General features: G+C 41.1%; 1 protein-coding gene across 6 annotated transcripts in view; it reads right to left on the minus strand.

Moving 5' to 3' along the window:
• Positions 1 to 24,922, minus strand: part of FCHO2 (FCH and mu domain containing endocytic adaptor 2) — a 106,370-nt gene that overhangs the window by 58,558 nt on the left and 22,890 nt on the right. For all 6 annotated transcript variants that reach the window (XM_084833504.1, XM_084833501.1, XM_084833503.1 and 3 more), the window contains exons 3-9: positions 22,687 to 22,761; positions 20,707 to 20,848; positions 18,574 to 18,726; positions 17,191 to 17,295; positions 8,752 to 8,850; positions 7,479 to 7,575; positions 708 to 752 (exon numbers count right to left, since the gene is read on the minus strand). In XM_084833504.1, the coding sequence (XP_084689630.1) occupies positions 708 to 752; positions 7,479 to 7,575; positions 8,752 to 8,850; positions 17,191 to 17,295; positions 18,574 to 18,726; positions 20,707 to 20,848; positions 22,687 to 22,761 (716 nt within the window). The remainder of the gene's footprint in view (positions 1 to 707; positions 753 to 7,478; positions 7,576 to 8,751; positions 8,851 to 17,190; positions 17,296 to 18,573; positions 18,727 to 20,706; positions 20,849 to 22,686; positions 22,762 to 24,922) is intronic.

Raw genomic sequence — 24,922 nt, forward strand, 5'->3', positions numbered from 1 at the left:
CTTTATAGTTTCTGTGATGGGAGCAATCAAATAAGGCAGGCTCTGGCTCGTAATGGAGATAAAACTTAAGAATTCTGATCTTTTTCAGTTACATCAGAAGCAGACTTCAAGTTAAGATGAAATTATTTCACCTAATATTTTAAGCCTTATATTTTTAAATCCCTTTTTATGCTTAATAGAAATAATCTAGTATGTACATTTTAAACCAGGGATGCAGAACCTCTGGGCTGCAGAGGTTCTGGATTCAGCCCATGGAGTCTCCTTGGGTTCTTCAAAGGGGAGGGCCTGGCATCCAAACCCTGCCCCCTGGAGGAATACCCTCATTCCTAATGGAGGAATTTACACTGTCTCCAAACTCAGATGCAGACAGCAGGATACTCAGCTGACACTGGGAGGAGCAGCTGCGTTTCCCAGCACTGGGGTATGAAGAACAAAGGGATTAGGCTGGTGCTGGAAGGAGAAGTGGCTTCTCCCAGCATCATCTGAGACCCTTTCTTTGTGCTGAGACAGGCATGGAACTCTGCACCTCTTTCAGCATGGAGAAAGACTAAATGGGCAGGGGTGGGTCAATGAAGTCAGTGCATGTGGCCATGCTCACTGACATCATCCGACCTGTGGAGGGCCTGGTGGGGGACAATTCGGCCACCTAACAAGCTAGGTTCTGTAGGCCCATTTTAAATCATTCTTTCAATACAAGAGAAGCTCACCTTCAACTGCACTGGCTGTATTACATTCTTCAAATTCAATAAGTCCTTTGAAAACAAGAAAAATAATGTTATTCTAATGTTATTTGTTTTCATTTATGCACAAGCATTTTCCATTAAATTAGGGCTATAATACTTAATCAATTAATTTGTTTCATTAACCAGTAAAAAACCTTTTGATCAATCAAAAAGGTGCCCCTGACAGACAGCTGAATTGTTTTTAACTAGCAAATGTACCCAGCTTTGCACTGGTTGGAATAGCCCTTAGTTTGATACAGCAAACCAAGAGTTGCACGCATTGTGCCTGCCCTGTCTCAGGGCAGGGCCCCTGCCATTGTGCACCCCTGATGGAGGTGTCTGCTCACTCCATTCCCCTAAGGGGGAAAAAACTGCTATATAACTTTGCCCCTTGGACTATCCCCCAGGCTTCAAAAAATATCAGGTGCAAAGCTATGCGCTGGTAAGGGAAGTTGGTTAGGAAAGCCACTTAGTGACAGAAGATAGTACCGCAGCCTTCAAACACATGGACTCTCCCACAGTGGAGGCCTTCAAGACGAGGCTGGACAGCCATCTGTCAGGGATGCTCTGACTTGGATTCCTGCATTGAGAAGGGGGTTGGACTCGATGGCCTTGTAGGCCCCTTCCAACCCTACTATTCTATGATTCTATTAAAAATAGAATTAATGCGTTTTAACAACCAAATAACCCTGTGGTGCACACCCCTAAGGTCCCCTTCGTATGCCATGTTTCAAGTACCTAGGTTTCATGGACCTGGAGCTATGGTGCGGACAGACTGGCATGCCTTTTTTATTATTACAGATATAAATATAAATACTTAAAACACCAGATGGCAGGCATCACTTTAGTAGAGACATTCTCCCCTGCCCCCTTGCCCCACACACTCTGCAAGGGCCCACAAATGTGCCACCGATAACCACACCTTTTAATCTGGCAAGAGAAGCTCAGTGTCAGGTCGGGGAGATCTCCTGCCCTTCTTCCAAGACTGGAGAATGGCAGGGGCTTATCTTCAAGATTGCACTGAGTTTGGAAGGAACTGAGAAAGCAGCAGTAACAGTAATCACCACTTCCCATATGACTCTGAAGCCTGTTCACAATCAGGTATGAGACTCCATCCTTTGTAGAGCTGGGGAGGGTCAATGGAGAGCCCAAATCTTGGCTGGCTACCAAGACCATCCCCCAGAAAAAATATGTCGACACCTCTTTTTCTAAGACAATGCCTGCTGAAACACTGTGTGGACACTACCTAAAAAGAGAGTATGCTTCTCTCTTGAAAATGGTTTATTCTTATTAACATTTCTGTAGATTTAAACAATTAATCCTCGTATTCAATTAAGTTTTTTAAACTAGGTGACAGCCCTACTTAAGATTCATCACCTTTATTCTTTATTAATTACTAAAGGCACAACTTAAAAATAGAGAACAGTATTACTACTAAAAATAAAAACACAACTATGTATGAAATAGGTAAGAGTCACCGATAGTGACAAGAGTGATTAAACCTGTTGATGAATTCTATTGCCAGGGGCTTGAACTGTGATAAAGGATTCGTACGTTGAAGGATGTAACGAACTACATGCGTTAACTGCCTTACCTAGTGTCAGTTGCTCTTATCAGCAACAACTGCACTGTGAATGACCACCATTAATAATGTGATTGTCAGTATCAGTACTTTCTACATTTAATTTCCTTCCAACTTCACTGTTTACAGTTCTTCCCTTTCTCCTCCTTGCTCATATGTACTGTATATAAACCTGAAACTCTCCACAACACTGCATGCATCTGATGTCCATGAAAATGTATGCCAGAATATTTTTTTTAGTCTTTAAGGTGCCACAGGACTCTTTGTTATATTCAGATATGAGACTTAGAACATTAGACCACAAAATAATCATTCTACACACTGTATTTGAACTGCACATGCATGCAATTTTAGCTACTTGTCTTTCAAATATGTGTGAACAATGACTGTACCACTTGTCTGTACAGCAAATTTGCAAAAACATATGCATGTACTACTCAAATGTGATATGTATGACATGTATTTTTGCTCTGGTATCAAACCGAAGAGCACATGTTTCTGATTCATGCCTTTTCTGCTTTTACTTATGAGTAGTCCACTGAATTCACTTCATTCTGAATTTGGAAAAATCACCCCCCCCAATATATTTGCAACAATAGCCTCTTACAATAAATATATTGTACATGTAGAAGGAGATATAGATATATATATACATTGCATGTTTTAAAATTGCATTTCTTTGTAAACAGAGGCTGCTGCCAAGTTGTTGAGAGCAATATATGTAGTCCTTTCCTGGAGAGGCACATACTGTCTTATACAACCTGAAGATTTCTAAGTTGAGCTCCACACACAGATGTATGGTGTCTTATAATGTAAGAATTCTGCCATATGTATAAACAAAAGGAGATTTGTTCCTTAATCAGGAAAGAGTCAGAATGCTTCGCTACAATAACAACAAAAATCAACAGGGATACTCAAGCAAATATGACACCACGTTGACAAATGACTATTCATTTAAACTGGAAGCTACATTGATTACATAGTACTAAACATAATAATATATCAAATTCTACTTTGAGCCCACTTCATATGTTTTGCTTGTTAGATGGTTACCAATGACGCACTTCATCTCTCAAGAGGGATGAATGAGACAATTTTTAAAATTCAGTCAACTCACAGCATCACCTGCTACCTAATTAATCTGTGAAGTGGCACTAATGGCCTTGAAAACAGTTAAGTGTCTCATCTATCAGTTAGTGTCATGACTGGTCAACTAGTGTGTACTCTGCAAAAGCTACACACTCATGGGACTGAAGTACCTTTTTTTTCTAATTAAGCATAAAGTGAAAAAATACATTGGACATTTAAACAGGAAGGTAGAGAAAAGAGTACGTGCTGAAAATTCTAGCTTTATAATAGGTAAACAGCACAAATGTATTCTTAAGTGCTTTAGTAACTTAAACTGAAAATTAGAATAAAAATAGAATATTTTAGGTTTATAATTGCTATAGGAGAAACACTAACCAATCTGTATAACAAATTGGTTTTACATATTGTTAAATGTTACATGAAAGCATTATAAAAAGTAGCCCACACTTAAAAGCCACATAAGTTGTAAAGCTACTTGCAGCCACAAATATAACAGCAGACAGTATGCTTGGTTTTAGATGAAAACAAAGGGTTTTTTCCCCCCCCTCTGGCATTAAATCATGCATGAAAGGAGGACAATTTTTTGAAAACTGCATATGCCTCACATACTGCTTCAAAATGGCAAAGCTTTGCGTGTCTGGCTCAGAGCCAGTTGACAGCTCAGCTGGATATCAATACACATTCTGACCCCCTTGCAGCATGTCACTTCTGAATTGTTTCCGCAGTACAAAGTTTATTCAACCTCTTTCTCAAATGCAGTGGACCGACCATCATTCTGCTATTTAATCATAGCAGACAGGTTATTTTTCTGACAGGACTAAAGCCAGAGAGCAATTCCTAATGAACAGCTTGATACAAGTGGAATTTCAACTGTTTTAGCCTCAATTAATTCTGCTGTCAAAACAAATGATTGCTCTTAGTACTTAGATGTTAAGCTGAAACACGAAGGTCAATTTTCTGTGTACAAACACACAAGCAATCTTTTCGTTGCTAACTTCTGGTGCCATTTCATATGTAGCATCAAGAAAAAAAATCGAACTGAAAAATCAGAAATACATATTAAACTTTCAGTCAATAGTGTTGTAACTGTAGCACTTATACTACTTTATTTTGTTTTTTATTTATCGGTCCGCACTTATACTAACCGATAAATAAAAAACAAAACAACCCCTGTTGCTATATTTAGGGCGCAATCCTATCCAGATAGATGGCAGCCTCAGCACTTGGAGGCTGCCAAGTATCCAATGCAGGGTGGGAGGAGAGTGGTGGCTCTGCACTCCAGTCGCCCTGCATTTTTGCTAAACAGATGATTTTGCCCATCTAGCAGAGGTGCCTCAGAGGAAGAGGGAAGGAGGCTGGGGTAGCCATAGAAAATGGCATAACACAGCCACCCTTGTCTCCTCCTCTCCCAGCCCTGAGGAATGCCCTCCTTTTCCCTGTCTCTGCACTCCTGGTGCAGAGGTAGCTGGCGCAGCTCTCTCCATGCCTGCTACAATGGGAGGGGAGCACAGTTTCCTGTCTCCAAGGTCAGAGCCCTGTCTCCAAGGTCACAGCCAGGAAACCAAACTATCCTATGTCCCCCCAGATGCTGTCTGGTGTGCACAGGATTGCTTTCTTAGGCATGAAAAGTCAAGATGTGCTTTTTATCAGTAACCACCACAGAACAAAGTTACTTAGAGCACAATCCTATGCATGTTTAGACAGAAAAATGCCCTACAACTCCAAGCCTTCCCCAGCCATCATGGTAAATATGGTTGGGGGAGAATTGTAAACAGCAAAGTCAGAGGAAAATCAAATGCAAAAAGTACTGACAGCGACAGTCACTCTATTAAAACAATGGCTTAATAGAGCCCAACCCTTTATCCTGATTCAAGCCTCTAGCAATATAACTGAACCCGAGGCTTGGGATGAAGATTTTTTAAAAATCACACTACGTATGTTAATTGACTTTCTGTTAACAGCAACAAGTTTTGCGAATGACCATGATTAATAATGGGATTGTCAATGTCAGTACTTTCTGCATTTAATTTCTCTTTGACTTTACTGTTTACAACTGTACCCCCCACTTCACCATTTGTACCGTATTTATACCTGGAATACTCACTGAATCAGTCCAATTACTTAACTGAATCAGTCCAATTACTTAAGACTTGTCCCTTCAGCATAAATGATAGGCTTGAAATACCTGTGTCATGGAAGGTAAATATAACCTAAATGTACAAAATTCATGTTCATTTTATATTTTCTTTTAACTTGAAAGGTTTTATCAGAACAACAAATCCAGTGACAAGAAATAATTTTTTAAAAAATGAACACATAGTTCCGAGGTGACTTTGATTAAGGCAAGGGGTAATTACACTCACTGATCACAAGCAAATCAGTGCAAAGTAAAGTGACATCTATGAAGCTAATTCATAGAAATACTAAAAAAGAAAATAAAGGTATCAAGGCCAAAGAAATAAAAATAAAAATGAAAACACGGTATTGGACAAACATTTCGGTGATGTACATATGACCAGTCACCAACACAGATCTTTATACCATTTTCTGACCAGTTGAAAAGGGGTAGATTTACATTTCCATAGTAACAATCCTAAAGAAAATACACTGAGATATTTTGATAAATGGGAAGCCAATGTATCAAATTATTGGACTGTACACTACAAGGGTGTTGAACCTCTTTCATCCTGAGGGCTGAATTACATTTTGGAGAAGCTCTCAGGGGCTGCATTCCATTGGTGGGAGGGCCAAAGGCAAAAGGGGTATGGTTAAAAATACCAGGATATTTTAGCTTAAAGTTCTTACTGCCAGTAATTAAACCTTATGGTCCAAGAGCCCATGTCAAAATTGTTACATTATAAGGTACAAAAGGTTTGACTATCTGGACATCTTACAAAAGTTGTGGCATCATCAAAACTGCTTGTCTATTGAGCAACTGCTGGGGTGTTTTGTACCCCCCATCCCCGTTTTGGGGCCAATAACTACATCATAAGCTATATGGATGAAACAAGCAGTATCTCATGGGGAATAGCATACATGATTTCAGACTGTCCAATCTGACTTTGTTGGGGCATACTGCCTTTCTACCTCGTCCAAAAAGGGGTAATGGGGACCTTTTTAAAGGGGTCAGAAAGGCAGTAGTTGGAAGAGATCACCTTCCTGTTTCTTAAAATATCCAATCTCACTGCTTTACATGGGACCAACCCCAAAACAGACCATTTAATATGATCGAGAGTCATAACACTTTCCAATGTATTTAACTGGAACTATGTACATCTGCTCTGAAATTATGAACTACTGTAGCAATGAAGTCAAAGTAAAGCATTTTTTGCTACAAGAATATTTTTGTATTTATTTATTTCAGTTATGAAAACACTGAAAACAATTAATATGCAACCCCCACCCTAAGAAAACCACAACATAAACTCCATATTCCCCGCTCTTAGTCTAGACCCAAAGCGCTAAGAAAGAATAAGTAGCTTGTGCATTCTTGTTTGTTTCCAAAATCTTCGTGTGTGTGTGTGTGTGTGTGTGTGTGTGTGTGAGAGAGAGAGAGAGAGAGAGAAAAGGCTGCTGTATAGTCACATCCAGTGAAGCAATGAAATCCAGGTAGGGATTTGCACCTTCTTGACTCCAATGAGTCTGCTAGGTTTTTCACACCTGTGTACCTCACACTGTTCTTTGACTGCAGGCCTACTTCCATCCAAACATTTGCATCATCAAAGTGTGAAATGTTTCCCAGAGGAATAATCAACCCACTGACCCTGTTCAGATGCACAAGAGGGAGGGTGGTTAGGCTAACCATGGTGCATGGTGGTTACCGCTAACCACTGTGAGTGCCACTGCCACGCGTGTAGCTGTCCACTTTCTGCAACGCAGTTAGACTAACCATCCTCTAACCACCCTCCCTCCCACAGGAACCTGCAGTCCTCCAGATGGGTGGCCAGGCATCCCAACAGCTGGCTGCTCATCATTACTTTCAGACAGTCAATTACAAACATGTATGCAACTCTTTTCAACTATTAAAGAGTGTAGGGATATAAAAATGGCAAGTAATTTTTACGCCATTATCTTCCATTTCTTACCAGGTCTCTCTTTGCCTGTGCCTTTTGACTCAGCAAATTTTTGTATCAAACCTTCCACTGTTGTGTTGGCCATATTATTTATAAATTCTTCATGGACCTTTGAGAAAGAGAGAACTATTAAACATAACTTGATGGGCTTCAGTAGTTGGTAAACCTATGGTTTAATTCAAGAACCATGAAACTAATTTTCTAGCTCAAACTGGCTTTAGGCTTGTTTTTATCAACTCTCTCCACAACTCACTGAGAGTGGCAAACCACTTTTGAAATTGAGAACAGTTTCAAAAACAAATTTCTAATATGATATCAGGGTCCAAAGGTAAAAAAAAAAATCCACAGGGCTAGCACAAGACACTTGAATGAGTATCTATACTGCTCATTAGATCACAGACACAGTAAATACAATGGTTTATATTTGATGGTTGTGTGAACAGAAGGCAGCTTGTGCAACCAATGTTTCTCTTTCCCTCCTCCCTCTACAGCCTCTGGTACCCCCAGAAATCCTCTCCAGAGGGCTGTGATCTGTGTAATATGGGGCTGCAGGGCAAGAAGCAAACACCTGAAGTCACAAGATCAGGAAATTCCCCACTCACACTGCAGCCCCATATGACACAGCCCCCACAGTTCAGGGTTTTCAGGGAGAACAGACGGCTGTGGGTGGGGAGGAGGAGAAGAGAAAGATCAGTTGCATGAGCTGCCTTCCACTCAGTAACCATTGGATACAACCCAATATGCCAGGAAGTGTTTCTCTATTATAATAGAACCCTGGGCTGCATGTTTTATATCCTGAACTTAATTTCTAGAAAGAAAAATGCTGGGTGGCATACACAAACAAAATATAAATAAAAAGCAACCATATTATAATGATTTTCAGATAGCTAGAAATATTAATGTTTAATTAATGCATTTAATTATGACATTTCAGAATAAATGCATTAATGTTTTAGTACCCCAAGTAGCATACGAACTAGGATTCTTTTTGTCTCACTGGGTTGTGTTACCATCGACACCAGTTGCTTTTTGTTTCTTCTTATTATATTAATGCATAATTACCCAAATGAGTTTAATGTGTAGCTAATGTAGGTAACAGAGGCACAATCTACAAAAATGGTGTGAAAGCCCATCACAGACCCATCTCCTCCCTTCCTGCCTGAGTGATCTGCAACAGCAGATTAAATACAAGACCGGCTAAAGTTGGATGGCCTATAAATTTCAGTTAAGATAAATATATTCTAATTCATTTTTTGATTAATAAGAGACACTACCAAAAACTCACCTCACCCATCTGTAAGTGAATTTCTTTTACTGTATTTGAGAAACACTCTATCATTTCTTTCATATGCAGGAGATGCATTTCTTCAATATCTTGAAATTTCTGCACCACAAATAAGGATTTAGTTTAGTGCAATGATGAAAAAAGCTCATGTAAAAACAGAATGCCAAGTACTGAATACACACCCAACTCCAATAACAAGCTTGAACCACACACCCAACTCCAATAACAAGCTTGCTTTCAAGCTTGAGACCAAGGAAGACAGTGAAGATGTAAACCCTCTTTGCCATAAAAAAGTAGGTACTGGCTCATCCTTCAGCTGTTTAATACAGGAAAATATAGTCAGTGACAATAGAAAGAATTCAAACATATTAAATTTGTTACTATTAGTAGTAGCTAAGTAGAAGAGGTATTAAAGATACATGCAGCAATATAGTCTTGAGGCTCTTTTATGCATTAATCTCCATGTAATTTTAGTGTGAATTCTTGTATTTTATGCTGGTACATAATGTATGGATATATGTGTTAAAGAATGAGAATTAGAAAGAAAACCAAGAGTGTGATGCCAGGACAAAGATTCCTATTTTTCTGTAAAGAAAAATCCTGTAAAAGTGAACAGTTTCCCAGATTCCTGCAATTCATGTCCAAATTTACCAGTATTAAAGGTTAATTTGTAGATTTCTGTCCTCTCTATCCAGACAATGTCCATAAGCCCTTCATGGAAAATGCCTTATAGCAGGGGTCCCCAAACCGGGCTGCGGTAGGGGTGTGGGAAGCCCCCTTACCTTGGGTCCGTGGGGGGGGGGAGGTGATCCGTCCCTCCCCCCCGCCCTGGAATCCTTGCTGGCCCTTGCCGGCTCCACTCCGCGGCGAGTCCGCAGAGCTGCCAGCTGGCTCTGTCCCTGTTTTTTGCAGTAATAGCCTATTACTGCAAAGAACAGGGATGTAAATGGTGTCCGCAACACAGACACCATTTGTGTCCCAGCGGCCAGAAGTCCTCCCCCGGCTGGAGCCAGCCGGCAGCTCCGTGGTGAGTCCAGGGCCAGCGAAGATTCCGGGTGGGGGGGGGGGTCGGATTGCCCCCCCCCCCCGCGGACCCAAGGTAAGGGGGGTTCCACACACCTACTGTGGCCCGGTCCCATCCCCCCCCCCCCCCGGTCCGTGGAAAAACTGTCTTCCACGGACTGGTCCCTGGTCCCAAAAAGGTTGAGGACTGCTGCCTTATAGGATAGGCTCTGGCCATTCTCCTTCTAATCTACACAAGGGATTCTATAATGAGGAATAAACTACTGAAATAAGTTTCCCAGGCCATCCCCTGCAAAAGTTGCCATAGAAGGGAGGGGGCAACACCAATTATTCCATAATATATTACGGAGCAACCAAAAATGTTACCAGGCCCTTAGGTATAGAAAACTTTACAAACATTTTCATTATGGCCTCAGAAACATAGGAAGCTAGCTTATACTGAGTATAGTCTACACTGACTGGCAGTAGCTGTTTGGGTTATCAGACAGGAGTCTTTACCAACTTTACCTGGACATGCAGAGCATATGCCCTACCACTGATCTATGGTCCTTCCCCAAAAGGAAGGTAAACAAATGACTAAGTAAATTCCTATACCCCCTCCCCCATTAGAAGTGCATTCATGCACAAGTATAGGGGCACTGAGGAGCTGAAAAATCAGCTCATTGTTCAGCCTGATTTTACGAAGTAAATGAACCAGTTCAGCCCTAAAATTAATACATTCCAAACAATCTGACACCTCAGCAAATTAAAGAGAGGTTGTTCAGCTGTACCCATGATTCTTCAAGTGGTCACCTCTGCAGTTATGCATATATGTGTCAGGGTGGACACTGAGCCCATAGAATCCCAGAGTAGTTCTGATTCTGAGGAAGAGCAGTCGCTCCTGGGAGAGGAGCGCACTCATCCTTCCCAGGGCCAATGGCTGGCAGAGATTCCTCCCACCAGCATTCCTGGCATAGATAGCAGTCCCAGGAGTGAGAGAGCGCGGGAAGAAGACTTGCTGGACGCGCGACGCCGACGCAGGGAGCGGTGCCAAATGGAGGGCACAGAAAGGAGGCATAGTGCCTGGTTGGTGCGCAAATAACGATTGCGCCCAGAGGATCCAAGGAAAAAGGGGAGGGACTCTCCCTAGCCCATAAGTTCAGGGTCTGCCAGTGATTCTCCTTCAAACGGGGACCAACTGTTCCCACTTAGGGCATAGGTACTCTGCTGCTCGTAGCTAGTTGCTAACAGTAGAGTCGTTAAGTTGTAAAAGAGGAATAAAACTTTGAAAATAATCCTTTTGTCTGTGTCTGGACTTGGCTACTGGATTAGACTGAAAGAGGCTGCCAAGGAGCCCTTGACAATATGTTCTGCATTTGCACAGAGCCTCATTTCAGTACTTTCTAAAGTTAGTCTAACGCTCTGGTGGGCACTCCACCCCATCCTAATTGCACAGAGACAACAAAGAACCACAATCATGTCTGCAATAAATTAAAGCCTTGATGTGATGAGTGGACTGAAGTACTTCCCTGCTATACAGCCATGTTTTAAAGAAACTGATTAAATATGTGATACAAGTGTTATGATTTCACTCTTAAAAACTCACTGAAGAATGCAAGAAAGGAAGTTCCAGAATGCACATAGATTTTAAATTTTCCTTTTTTAACTGATCAACTCCTAGTATAGATGTGTTATTCTATATTAAAAGTTAATAATGTAAGATTATCAAGACAATTAGTATTTATTTTGATATATTTGAAAATGTATGAATGTATAGTGTGCCCTTCCACTGCAGACAGAGACTATTCATATGGGCTGAACTCTATTAATATTCAGTTCAGTCCTTGGAGGGAGCAAACCTATGGCCCGTAGACAGCATCGGGGGGGGGGGGGGGCATAGGATAGCTCGGATTCCTAGATCTGAGGTCAGAGACAGCGCTCCAACCCAGAGGTCCAAGCTTCCCTCCTGCTCCGCTGTGGCATGGAGAGAACCACGCCAGCTGCCTCTCCGACGTTGCAAAAGTGACCTTGGAGAGGAGGGGGCAGTTCTGTGGGAAGGGAGTGGATTGGGGAGCCAGGCTTACGAAGACTCCTCTGGCCACCCCAGCTTCCTTCCCTCCTGCTCTGCAGAGCCCCAGCTTGATGGGAGAAAAAGCCCACTGAACAAAACTGCAGAGCAGGAAGAACATGGAGGTAAAGATCGCTTCTGCACTCTTCCTGCTCTGCATAGGACAGCCGTCAGCCTCCACGTTCAGAGGATGAAGGGCATCCCAATAGGATTGCACCCTAAATCAGCCCCAACCTGATGTCCTCCAGATTTTGTGGACTTCGAATCCCATCAGCCCCAGCAAGCATGGCCAATGGTCAGGAATGCTGGGAGTTGTAGTCCAAAGTATCTGGTGGGAAGGGAAGGCTGCTCTAAATGAGGATATAAATATTTTTAAATTGATATGTCAGAACTAATCAAAGTAAAGAGATACGCATTAAGACTGGGTTGGGATGACACAATAATCCACGATGGGTTCAATAACACATCATTGGTTATCGTGTCGTCTGTCGAGAATTTTTAAACCCATGATGGCTTATTTGGCTGAAATAACTCACTTTGGAGTAAGAGTTATTTAACCCACCATAGGTCATCGTGTTGTCTGGTGCCCACCATGGCTTATTCCGGACACCTACGGAGTCAGCTGACAGGAGCAGCCAAAACTGCTCAGGCTGCTCCGCTCCAGGCAGCAGCAGCCTTTTTCCAAGATCTGACAAGAAGCCCAGGGACAACTGCAGCCAAACAAGCACAGACTTCCCTGATGCCGGGCTACAGTTACAAAATGACAGCTTTCCCCTAGTACAATGACAGCCTTGTGCTATCGCACAACCCGATATAACAAACTTACACAATGACAGGCTTCCCTGAATGCTACTTTGAAACTGCGCAACTTGGGAAATAGGTGAGAATAGGGGAAGAACTGCTCACTTTTCCACGAAGAAGCGCAGTTCTACAATTATCTACAAAGAAATCATGTCAGACTTTGAAGCTTTGGGAAGGAAACCCAAGAACTTTGGGGCCCAGATAGTTTTCTCATCCATCCTTCCAGTAATCAGAAGAAGGATAGAAAGGGAAAGAAAAATACTCCAGGTGAATGACTGGCTACCAGTCATCCAAGAGATTTGGATTCTGGGACCATGTGCTATACTTCCTGGAAGATGGACTGTTGGCAAGGGACAGGTTGCACCTCACAAAGGCTGGGAAGAATGTGTTTGACCACAGCATGAAGAACTTTATCAGGAGGACTTTAAACTGAATCCTATGGGGAAGGGAAACATAAAGTTGGGGGTAACAATGGACCAAGGCTCATGCACCTCAACGGACAGAACAGCTCTAACAGCGCCCAATAATAGTCTTCACAAACATGTAGGAAGAAAGTCAGACCATGAAGCACATGGTCTTCGATGTCTATATACTAATGTCCATGGTCTTCGATGTCTATATACTAATGCCCAGAGTATGGGAAACAAACAGAACGAACTTGAACTCTTGTATTATGACTTGATAGGTATAAATGAGACTTGGTGGGATGACTCTCATGACTGGAATACAGCAATTGAAGGATATAACTTGTTCAAAAAGAACAGGAGGAACAGAAAGGGAGGTGGGGTTGCACTATATGTTAAAAATACACATCTCTGCACAGAAATACAGGAGGATGACCTTGGTAGCTCCATCGAGAGCATCTGGGTTAAAATAAATGGAGCAAAAAATAAAAGGAACCTGGTGGTCAGAGTCTACTACCGGCCACCCAATCAAGAAGACGAGGATGACACTTTTGAAAAGCAAATAGCCAATGTTTTAAGGAAGCATGATGCAGTAGTAATGGGGGACTTCAATTTCCCCGAAATTTGTTGGGAGACAAATTCTGCAAAACATGGCCCCTCCAGGAAATTCCTGACTTGTGTGGCAGATAACTTCCTCCTACAGAAAGTAGAGGAAGGAACTAGAGGATCGGCTATCCTTGACTTGATCCTAACCAACAGAGCTGACTTAGTGGATAAAGTAGCAGTTACAGGAATTCTGGGGGAAAGCGACCATGTTATACTTGAGTTCTTGGTTCTACAGGAAGCAAAAGCCGAGTGTAGCCAAACGCGTACCCTGGATTTTAGGAAAGCCGATTTTAATAAACTCAGAACTATAAGTAAGGTCCCATGTCAAGCGACTCTAATGAGAAAAGGAGTCCAAGATGGGTGGGAGTTTTTAAAAAAGGAAATTCTCAAGGCGCAGTTACAAACAATTCCAACAAGAAAAAAAGGTGGAAGACAACAGAAGAAGCCAGTGTGGCTTCACAAAAAGCTTAGAGATGACGTGAAAACAAAAAAGGACACATATAGGAAGCGAAGAGAAGGCCAAGCAACAACGGAAGAGTACAGGCAGATAGCACAGAATTGCAGAGATGGCGTCAGGAAGGCTAAAGCTGAGAACGAGCTGAGGTTAGCAAGGGATGCTAAAAGCAACAAAAAAGGCTTTCTTTAGTTACATGCATAGTAAAAGACAGAGGAAAGAAATGGTGGTTCAGTTATTAAATAAGGATGGCAAAATGATAACAGATGACAAGAAAAGGCAGAAGTGCTCAATTCCTACTTTGGCTCAGTCTTCTCCCAAAAGAGAGTCTATGAGCCCCCTGGCAAAGGTGAAGTACAGGCTGAAGGGGCAGGATTGCAGCTTGAGATCGACAGGTGTTTCTTGACCATATGCCTAAGTACTTTGAATGAGTTAAAATCTCCAGGGTCAGATGAACTGCACCCTAGAGTAATAAAGGATCTGGCAGAAAAACTCTCAGAACTGCTGTCTATTCTGTTTGAGAAATCATGGAGGAGGGGTGAAGTGCCAGATGACTGGAGGAGGGCTAATGTTGCCCCTATCTTCAGAAAGGGTAAAAAGGAGGAACCTGGGAACTACAGACAAGTCAGTCTGACATCAATCCCTGGGAAAATTCTGGAGCAGATCATAAAGCAATCCATCTGGAAGCAGCTTGAAAACAATGCAGTGATTACTCAAAGCCAACATGGATTTGTGAAGAACAAGTCCTGACGAAACTGATTTCATTTTTTTATCAAGTAACCTCCCTTATGGACTGTGGGAATGCGGTAGACATAATATACCTCGACTTCAGCAAAGCTTTCAACAAAGTGCCCCATGATATCCTGATGAGCAAACTAGCTCAAAGTGGTCTACATGAAACAACGATCCGATGGATCCACAGTTAGCTACAGAATCAGACTCAGAGAGTGCTTATCAATGGGATCTTCTCAAACTGGGGAGAGGTAACGAGCAGGGTACCGCAAGGCTCAGCCCTGGGCCCAGTGCTCTTCAACATTTTTTTGAATGACTTGGAGGAGGAGGTGCAGGGAATGCTGATCAAATTTGCAGATGACACAAAATTGGGCAGGATAGCTAATACTTTGGAAGACAGAAACAAAATTCAAAATCATCTTGATAGCCTGGAGCGCTGGGCAGAAAACAACAGAATGACATTCAACAGGGATAAATGCCAAGTTCTGCACCTAGGAAAAAGAAACCAAATGCACAGTTACAAGACGAGAGATATGTGGCTCAACAACACTACAAGCGAGAAGAATCTTGGAATTGTTGTCGATCACAAGCTGAATATGCGCCAACAATGTGGTGTGGCTGCAAAAGAGGCAAATGCTATTTTGGGCTGCAGTAATAGAAGTATAGCTTCCAAATCCCAGGAAGTACTAGTTCCCCTCTACTCAGCACTGGTTAGGCTTCATCTGGAGTACTGTGTCCAGTTCTGGGCACCACACTTTAAGAAGGATGCAGACAAGCTGGAGAGGGTTCAGAGAAGGGCAACAAAGATGGTCAGGGCCTGGAAATAAAGCCCTATGAAGAGAGACTGAAAGAACTGGGCATGCTTAGTCTTGAGAAGACTGGGGGGAGATATGACAGCTCTCTTGAAGTACTTGAAAGGTTGTCACAGAGAGGAAGGCCAGGATCTCTTCTCGATCATCCCAGAATGCAGGACACGGAATCATGGGCTCAAGTTACAGGAAGCCAGATTCCAGTTGAACATCAGGAGAAACGTCCTGACTGTTAGAGCAATACGACAATGGAACCAATGACCTAGGGAAGTAGTGGGCTCTCCCACACTGGAGGCATTCAAGATGAGGCTGGAGAGCCATCTGTCAGGGATGCTCTGACTTGGATTCCTGCATTGGGCAGGGGGTTGGACTTGATGGTCTTGTAGGCCCCTTCCAACCCTACTATTCTATGATTCTATAAGCTACTCACAGTAGCTTATTAGCCATTCATGTGGTGGAGGATTATGGACTATTTAAAAAAAAATAAGCTAGTGTGTGTAGCTTATTAGCCAATCATGGGTTATTGTGATGTCTGAACATGGCCTAAGTGTCTTCATCAAGTATATGGTGTAAAACTAAATAACTGTTTGAGTACAACACGAAAGATGAATATGCAAATAACCAAACATAGTGCAGATTGGTTCTTGTTTGCTCCACTTTTGCCAGAGCAGCTTTCAGACTGCCTTAAATAGCAAACATATTTAAAATGCGTTTCATGTTTATTTTACATTAGCCCAAGACAATTATGGCACCACTATCTACTAAAGTTATAAGCATTATTGTTCTGTTTGTTTGAGGAAGAGTTCATAAGATAATACCAAGTAGATCAGGTCTTCAACCTTCTCTCATTTTCCTGATTTCATTTTACAGAATGGGCACTTCTTACTCTAATTCTTCAAATCTTAGTATTTATTAGAGACCTAAGATCTAGATTTTCTTTAACTCATCAAGGATCCTTTGCCACAATGAATTGTAACAGTTTAAGATTACAGTGTGCACTTTCCCAGTAACATCTTCAAACTACTGAGGATCTTATGATAAAAAAAGTAGTTTTAGGATAAAGTAAAGCACTGAATATCAAAACGAAAATGGCAATAATAGCATAACAAATTCCACAAGGAATTTGATCAAGGTGAAAGGAAGAGAAATAAATCAACATGTAAGAAGTGATTAGCTGAGGCAGTTGAATGGTAAGTGGCTGGTTTCTCTGTGCTAGGATTTATCCACAAGTCTTACTTCTATCAAATACTCTGAACCCCAGTACTTGCAGTAATCTGTGCAAATTACAAACATTTCTATTTATTCTGGATAGTGTATTCTCCCTTCTGCCAGATTCCCTGCAAAATGGTATAAAGGGAAAGAGAGACTGCATGTAGAGCGAGGATTACAAATAAAAATATAGTGTTCAATATTTCACATATATATATTGGGCTGGATCCAGACGTAATCATGCTTACAGTAAACCCACTGAAATCACCAGGACTTAGTCATGACTAACTTGTCCCATTAATTTAAATGGGTCTATTGTAAGCATGACTAGGTCTGGATCCAAATAAGGTTTACCTGTGCAGTTTCAGTCATTTTCTGTTCAAAATCAGATTTTGCTGCAGCATACTTTTCTACATAGAGTTTGTACGTATCTGTAGCTTTCTTGGATTTTACTGCTGCCTAAAGAAATCACAGATAAGGAGGATATTGAAAAGCAAACATTTTACAATTTAGTTGTTAATTTAATTTGCCATGGCTTGCTCCATCACAATATATTCCAGTTCTCACCACATGAGGGCTCACACAAACAACATACGACACAAAATGTTTCAATAATGTCACCTTGGATGACTTTATTATATTCAAATGTAATGTGTGAACATAGTTTAGGATGCAATCCTATGTAGGTTTCGACAGAAAAATGTCTTACAACTCCCAGCATTCCTCAGCCAGCATGGCTGACTGGGAAATACTGGGAGTTGTAGGGCTATTTTCTGTCTAAACCTGCACAGGATTGCGCCTTTAGATAATCAAGAAGAGAATATCAAAGGTAAATGAAAGATGTAATCCCAAAACACAGTTATAAGTATTTTCTAACAATTTAAAAATAAGCTCAGAGATTAATTATAGAGGGGAAAGATATGAAATAAGATAGACATCCTAGCACTTTTTCTTTACTAATCTTCACAGCACCTTCAAGGCATATTTTAATTATATTATAAATAAGTGGAGAAAATCCTTGTGGAACTCCAGTATAGTTATCTGTTTGAATTGTCATTAAAAAATGTTATTTTTGTCACACTGCACAAAATTAGTATAGCATTATGTTCATTTTAAGGAAAAAATGCTAATTAGGACTGAGGTGCTAATTTACTTTTTAATCTAAATGCTAATTAGATACCCTTTCTCTTATTTGCACAGTGACCTCACATGTTGTAGGGTGAGATCCAACAAAACTGAGATGTCCAAAGGGTCAAATACATGATGCTCTGAAATGCCAGTTTCAACAAGCTGAAAGAAATCTTGCTCAACAGAGTCGACTGCATATTGGACACCTGAAGACATCCTACATTACACAGTCATCTGAATGAATGGTAAAACATTTCAGGAGTCAAAGACATATTTCATATCCCAATATAAGTTCCTTTGTTCATATACTTTCCTTATGAAAACATTTCCATAAGGGTAAATACAGCAGAAATTATATATACTTGAAGAACTGCTCAGTGAAGCTCATGCGCTTGCACAGGTGCGCACACAAGCTAATCCAATAAGCAAACACAACCGTATCTTATTACATTAATACTATTGGTTGTTTCATGCAGAAGGCATTCATTTTTATATTTAAAAACTCAAACAACAAAAGCCGCAATGCTGTATGGAACTTTTCAAGCTGAGTGATATTACCATAAAGTCAGTTAGCTAAACCTTAACCTTGAAGTAAGGCTTAAGAGTTACCTTGTCTATTTCTCTCTGTGTTGCACTTTCCTTTTTCAAACGCTCTTGTTCCACACATTTTGAATTGTAGTTTTCTTTTGCTTTTTGGAGGGCCTGGGTAATACTCTGAATGTTTTGCACTGCTTCCAAAGTTCCTGAAACCTCTTCCTTAGTCTGTTAAGTAATACAAGTGTGTCAAGCACTACCCATTTAATATTTTCATCTGAAGTCATTCAAATACATTAAAAAAAAGAATTGTTAGCAAGTTGCTCAGGGTAGGGCAAGCACTACAGGTTGCCAAAAAAATTGGCAACATGAGAGATGGTCACTTTAAGAAATACTTGCCAAGGCCAAACAGTGACAGCAAAATAGTCGTGGCTAAAGGTTCTGCTGGTCACGCATGTAAGGTCAAATCCATCAATTCCAACTTAAGCAGAACTATATTCAATAGCTTTATGATAAGCAAAATGTTAATATAATTATGTATGTATTTGCCAGCCTTGAGTGATTTCCTGATGCTTAATCAATATCTAGGTACAGATGGAAAAGTTCTCAATGTTGCAAAAGAACACAATATTTGAATAGCTGCAGGCTCAAGCACCCTCTCTGTTGAGAACTCATCACCCTTTTCATTACATTTAAGTTGACTATGGCAAGGAGTTTTCTCACCACAGTTGTTTCAGCCTGGAACAGCTACTGAGGCCATCCGGGAACTGTTGCCTCACCTCTTTGTATTGTCTGATATGCTAGATTTGACACCCCTTTTGTTCTTTTGAAACGTTTGTCGAAAGGGTATAAGGACCCTGGTCTCCTAGCCCTCATCAGACTATGCTGACTTCATAGATCAGTTCCATTCGTAGCTGTTCGACCAGTAGCATCTCAGTCTACGCTACTGAAACCTACCCTGGTCTAGTTGCTGCCCCACTGTTGGAAGGAGTTCCACTCACTTGTTTGGAATAGGAAAAACTCCAGAGTCCCGTGGGCAAGCTGAGAGAGAAAAGCGCACAGGATTGCTGTGATTCTCTTACTTCTCAGCCACTTTTGCCCAGTATCATTTGAGTCTGGCAGCTTAGGTTGTCACCTCACCACAGGCTGAAATCCACTACAACCTGTTTTAAAACACGTATTTTTCCTTCATCTGCAAAGACCCAGGAATTTCTATGCAACCCAAGCTTCAGCTACAAGAACAGACACAGGAAGAGGTATCTATTCTATTTTCAGGAGGTTCTTGTACAAATTGTAGCCTCCTACTTTGTACCCTCTTTTCTCCGGTGTGTCTGCATATATGTACATTTGATCCAATTTTGGACTGTATTTGGTTGGAGTCCCAGCCATTTATTGCATGCTTCCCTGCTTAACTCGTGGGAAAGATTGTGGTCGGGACCACTTTTAGTTTCCTCTTTATTGTCACCTCAGTTGGCCAGGTCTTCTGGAAGATTTGGCCAAGCTGTGGTCCTTCAGAAAAAGGAGTAAACAAAGTTGGAGAGAGCACACAAAGCACTAGAAATTGGAGTGAATCTGTTTTCAGCTTTAGGTAACTCCCATCCCCAATTCCCTTTTGTTATTGTGACTATGCATCAGGACTAGCTTTAGCACATCACTCCTTGTTAGGACAAACCTCCTCAAACCTTCTCTTCCTCTCCACTCTTACAAGCTCACCCCAAACCTTTCCTGTTCCTTCCCAAGAGTGTTAGGGACTCCAGCTTACTTAATCCCCACCTCTTGACTTCTTCACTCTCACAAGCTCATCCCAGATCAGACCAGATTGTTCATGCATGCCCACGGCCTAGCTTTAAGAACCAGAGCCCTCTGATTCAGCTGCCAAAAGAATTGAACTAATTTCTCCACTATCTGGTTCTCTCTGCATCCGCTGAAGGTTTTTTACATGTTTATGTATGTTTTACTTGGTTTGATTCATGAACCCTTTACCAACTTAATTTCTCTGATTAATGAGTGTACATTTTAAATTCTTGCTTGTGTTTAATACAGTCCTCTGTTTTTGAAGAAGTGTGTGTGTGTGTGTGTGTGTGTATCATTGGGTTCCTCCTGCCAGATACCAAAGTTAAAAGATCCCTTAACAAATGTGCATCTTGAGAATGTGAGCAAGTTTGTACACATGTCTAGAGGAGCACATTTGATAACAATATACATAACCTTTTTATGAGCTTTCATTTGTTCATCTCCATACTTCTGCACTTCTTTTATTAGTTCTTGCAACTTCCGAACAAGTTCTAAATGACAGCCTGCTAATTTTTCTGTTGATGATTTGAAAACATCCCAGACTGGTGCAAATGTCCTAAGAATAAGGAAAAAGGTGGGCACTTTAGTGCTGAAATAGTCTGAAAGCAAGGTAATATATTAAGCACAGCCATCTATTAAATGTAACTCAAACATATTTTAGAGTCCTACCTACGTACCTTAAAAACAAAGATTCTGTGTACTTTTATCCTGTTAACACGCAGAACCAACATAAAAAAGACTGTAAGGGAAAATCCTATTACTTCCACAGTCGACGCTTGTAAGCCTCCAAACTCAAAGGCTTATGTACAGAGTGGGAAGAGAGGTGGAAGCGATTGTCGCCTCTGCTGCTCCTCCCACTCTACATTTTAGCTAGACAGGCTTTTTTGCCCATCTAACTGGAGGGGGAGGGAAGGAAGCTGGAGAGGCCTTGGGATAGCTCATATCCCAGCCTCTCCAGTTCCCTCCCCTCCCTGCCCACTGGAACACCCCTTCTATCTCCTCTCTGAGGTTGTTTTTCCAGCCTCTGAGAGGCAGCTGGCACAGTTCTCTCTGCGCCTGCTGCAAGGGGAAGGGGAGTGCAGATTCCCAGCTCTGAGGTCAGAGTGTTGTCTCTGACCTCAGATCTGGGAATCTGAAGTATCGTATGGCCCCCCCAATGCTGTCTAGGGACCATAAGATTGCTCTCTAAGGGCACAATCCTGTGCATGTTTAGACAGAAATAAGTCCTACAATTCCCAGCATTCCCCAGCCAGCACAGCTGACTGGGGAATGCTGGGAGGTGTAGGACTTTTTCCTATCTAAACCTGCATAGGTTTGCACCTTAAATTTGCTTTCCCAACCCAAAAGGTTGGGAAAACCCAAGGTAGCAATGGATGACTCTGCCTATTTCACTTTCTATAGCAGTCACATTTTTTTCAACCACAAGTTCGGCTGGTCCCATTTCTGCATCAATTGGTGAATGCTTTAAAAAAAAAGCCTGCATGAAGATTTGTACATATTTTCATTTGCATTTCATTTGCAAATTTGTATAATTTTCCCTATTATAGACACATTTTTTGCAAGGATGTTTCTCTAGTATATTCCTTTTCAAATGTTATTTCCCTCGAAGTATGCATTTTTGTACCTAATTTTTCTTATGTATGGATTTTTGTATGTAAGATTAAAGCAGTGCAAACACCAAAGGAAAATCACAGTCTTGTTCACTTTTAGTTCGGGAAGTACAAATCAGGTTAGTTTATATTAAATTGCTAACCAAACTAATTTCTCCCCCAACTTTAAACCAAGGTTCAACAGATAACACCACAGCTGATTACTGCTGTTCCATTATAAGTATATGTTCAGGGCTTATTCAAATCCTTTATTTTAAAAGTGAAAAAATCTAACTCAGAGGTTCCAAATGTCTATTAATTTATAGAGTAGAAACGGTATTAGTTACATACTACACAGCAATTCCTTATAGACATGAGAACTCTGCAGTATAGAATGAGTAGGATATTATATGTTTTGAAATAAGGACACACTAAAACAAGCACTCCCGTTTAAAGGCTTGCAACCAAGAGAACTGAAGCAAGCAAAGCCGTTTGCCTCAACGCCAAGAACATGCAGGAGGCCAACTTTCTCCTTGGCAGAAATGATGCAAACAGCACCACATTCCTGCCAAGGATTCTAGGACTGGTAATCCCAGTCCCATCCCTGGCAGGAGAAAATTCTCTACCCAGGCTCTGGGAGTGCCTACTCTATGTAATCTTTAAAAAAAAATACTAATTATATAAACTAAGTAAAGAAAGGCAGAGAAGTTGCTCCAACAGCTTTCAATTCATCTGTTCAATGTTTCTTAATATATAAGAGAGAACCTGCATGAAGTTATTTTGCTTTGACACACCATCAACTTACCCATTCTGGGAATAATTGTTTGCTGATTTGGCTAGCTTCGTCATTGATCTTGAATATGCCTCCTCTATTGTAGCCCTATGAATAACAAAAGACAACCCTAATGTTCAGCAATCCAAATTTCTGTAACAACTGCATAAGCCAGTACTGTGGCAGAATACTGTCTTGGGCATGCAAAAAGAACACCCTCAGACTGTGCTGGTGATGTAGAAGTAAAACAAGCTTTGCCCCAGAGCTTGGGTGTTAGACGACTTCATCTGGCTCCAAACACAACAGTTAACAGAAACACACACAAAGAGCAAGGCAGTGGGTGATCTGGCAAGGACTGTTTTGCAGGAACACATAAATCTAGTAAGATAATGTCGTAAAAATAAAATAGATATTGACCAATCATAAGACTAATATTTGGAGGGCTGAGTATATCTGCTCTCTCCTTTCTGTAAAATGTAGAGGAAGAGACTAGAAGAGAGTTAATGCAACTGATGGATGTTTGCATATGTAGAACTCATCTTTTGTCATCCGTTCTTTTTTCCTTAGTCAGCTTTTTTAAACAGTTTGTTTAGCATCTTTCTACTGTATATATTCCTCTTGGTTTAAATTGGTATAGGATAAGATATAAGCTAATATAGGACAGCCTGCTCCTATATAAACCTACCCTTATGTTGAGACACTCTTCAGAAGTCCTGCTCCATTTCCCCATACCACCTCAAATACAGTGAGGTAGCAATGTGGAATAGGGCCTTGTAACGCTAAACTGTCCTTTAGTGTCCACTGCTCTAAAGCTGTAAACATCCCTAACCAGGACAGCTGGGTTTCACAGGGCTCCTTGAATAGCACATGTATTTCCTGGGTGTCCAAAACCACAAAACAAGAAGACTTTTGCTGTATCCAGCCTGTCAGAGATATCTAAAGCATATCTCTTTTAATTAACACTTTCCTAGCCTCATCTCCCAGCCCCAAACCTGATAACAAGAAGGATCTTCCTGTTTATGTTACTGGTTGGGCAGCCACCCCTGCTCCAATGTAATAAAATGGAATAGGATTCTTTATCCCTGACACTTGGGCCCATTTTCACCTGGGGATATGTAACATGGAATCCCCACAGCCTCTCCCAACCAACCAAGGATACTGTGTGTTTTGCAATTCTCCATGTGACCCCTGCATTGTAAGTAGCCTAACCTAAGTTAGCAAGCTTTGTTATACCGTTTTATTTACTTTTCAAGTACCCTCTGTTTTCCTTTCTTGTCTCTTACCATATTCCTTTAATATTTTCTCTTAATTTGAATGTGAGGTTTGGAGTGTGAATTTCTGACCAACTCCAAGAGAGAGGTTTTTCTCTTCTCATCTGCCCAGCCATTTGGTTTCACTAATAGGGTTCTCAGATTTACACCTACAGGGAAGTAAAGGGGAAGCAGGCTACCTGCTTGTGGTCAAAGCATGGTTGCTCCTCCCACCCCCACCCCCAATCTCAGGTAGATTACTGCCTTGTAGCGCTGGGGTACCCTTTGCCCAGGGTTAGAGAATAAGAACATGGGTGGTGTGGCAGTTACTACCAAATGGACAGAAGTGTGTGCAGCTGGGTCTGCCCCACAAGACAGCAGCAGCATGTAGATTTCCAGCACAGGGCTTTTCTAAAGCGGCAGCAAAATTGTGCAACTCCTTTGCCAGGGAACCTTGCCTTACTCCTTCTTTGTTGGCCTTCAGATAGCAAGGAAAGGTGGCCCTTTTTAACAGAGCCTTTGCAAGTGACAGCTTTTTTATGATAATCTGACAGTTTTTAATAATTATCAACTTTTATCTGTATTATTTGGTTTGTATATTACTGTTTTATGTTATGTTGGGAATTTTTGTATTGATTTGAGTGTATTTGTGAACTGCCTTGGAGGATATTATAAGAAAAGATGCCAATGGTTATAAATATTGATAATGATACTCTTGACAAAAGAGACAATACCTAATTTTACTTTAAACAGCAATACCTATTTAGTCTTGCATGTGTGTTTTAAGTATACATATATACAGCAGCAACCTGGCACTTCAGCAACAACATGAGATCAAGAATACACCCAGACCATAAATCTGGTCTTTCATGGTTTGTTCGACTAGGATCATTATGCCTGAACCAGGCCAGAATGAAAAAGACATGGAAATTAGATCAAGCCCAAATGTTTGTAAGAAGATGAGGGATTTTTCACTCAACAGGATGTGTACTCAATTCAGGTTTCCTTATTTTCTCCCA

Source organism: Heloderma suspectum, chromosome 2, assembly GCF_057233095.1.
Source record: "Heloderma suspectum isolate Gila_16-S chromosome 2, 16-S_ref, whole genome shotgun sequence".
Lineage (NCBI taxonomy): Eukaryota > Metazoa > Chordata > Lepidosauria > Squamata > Helodermatidae > Heloderma > Heloderma suspectum.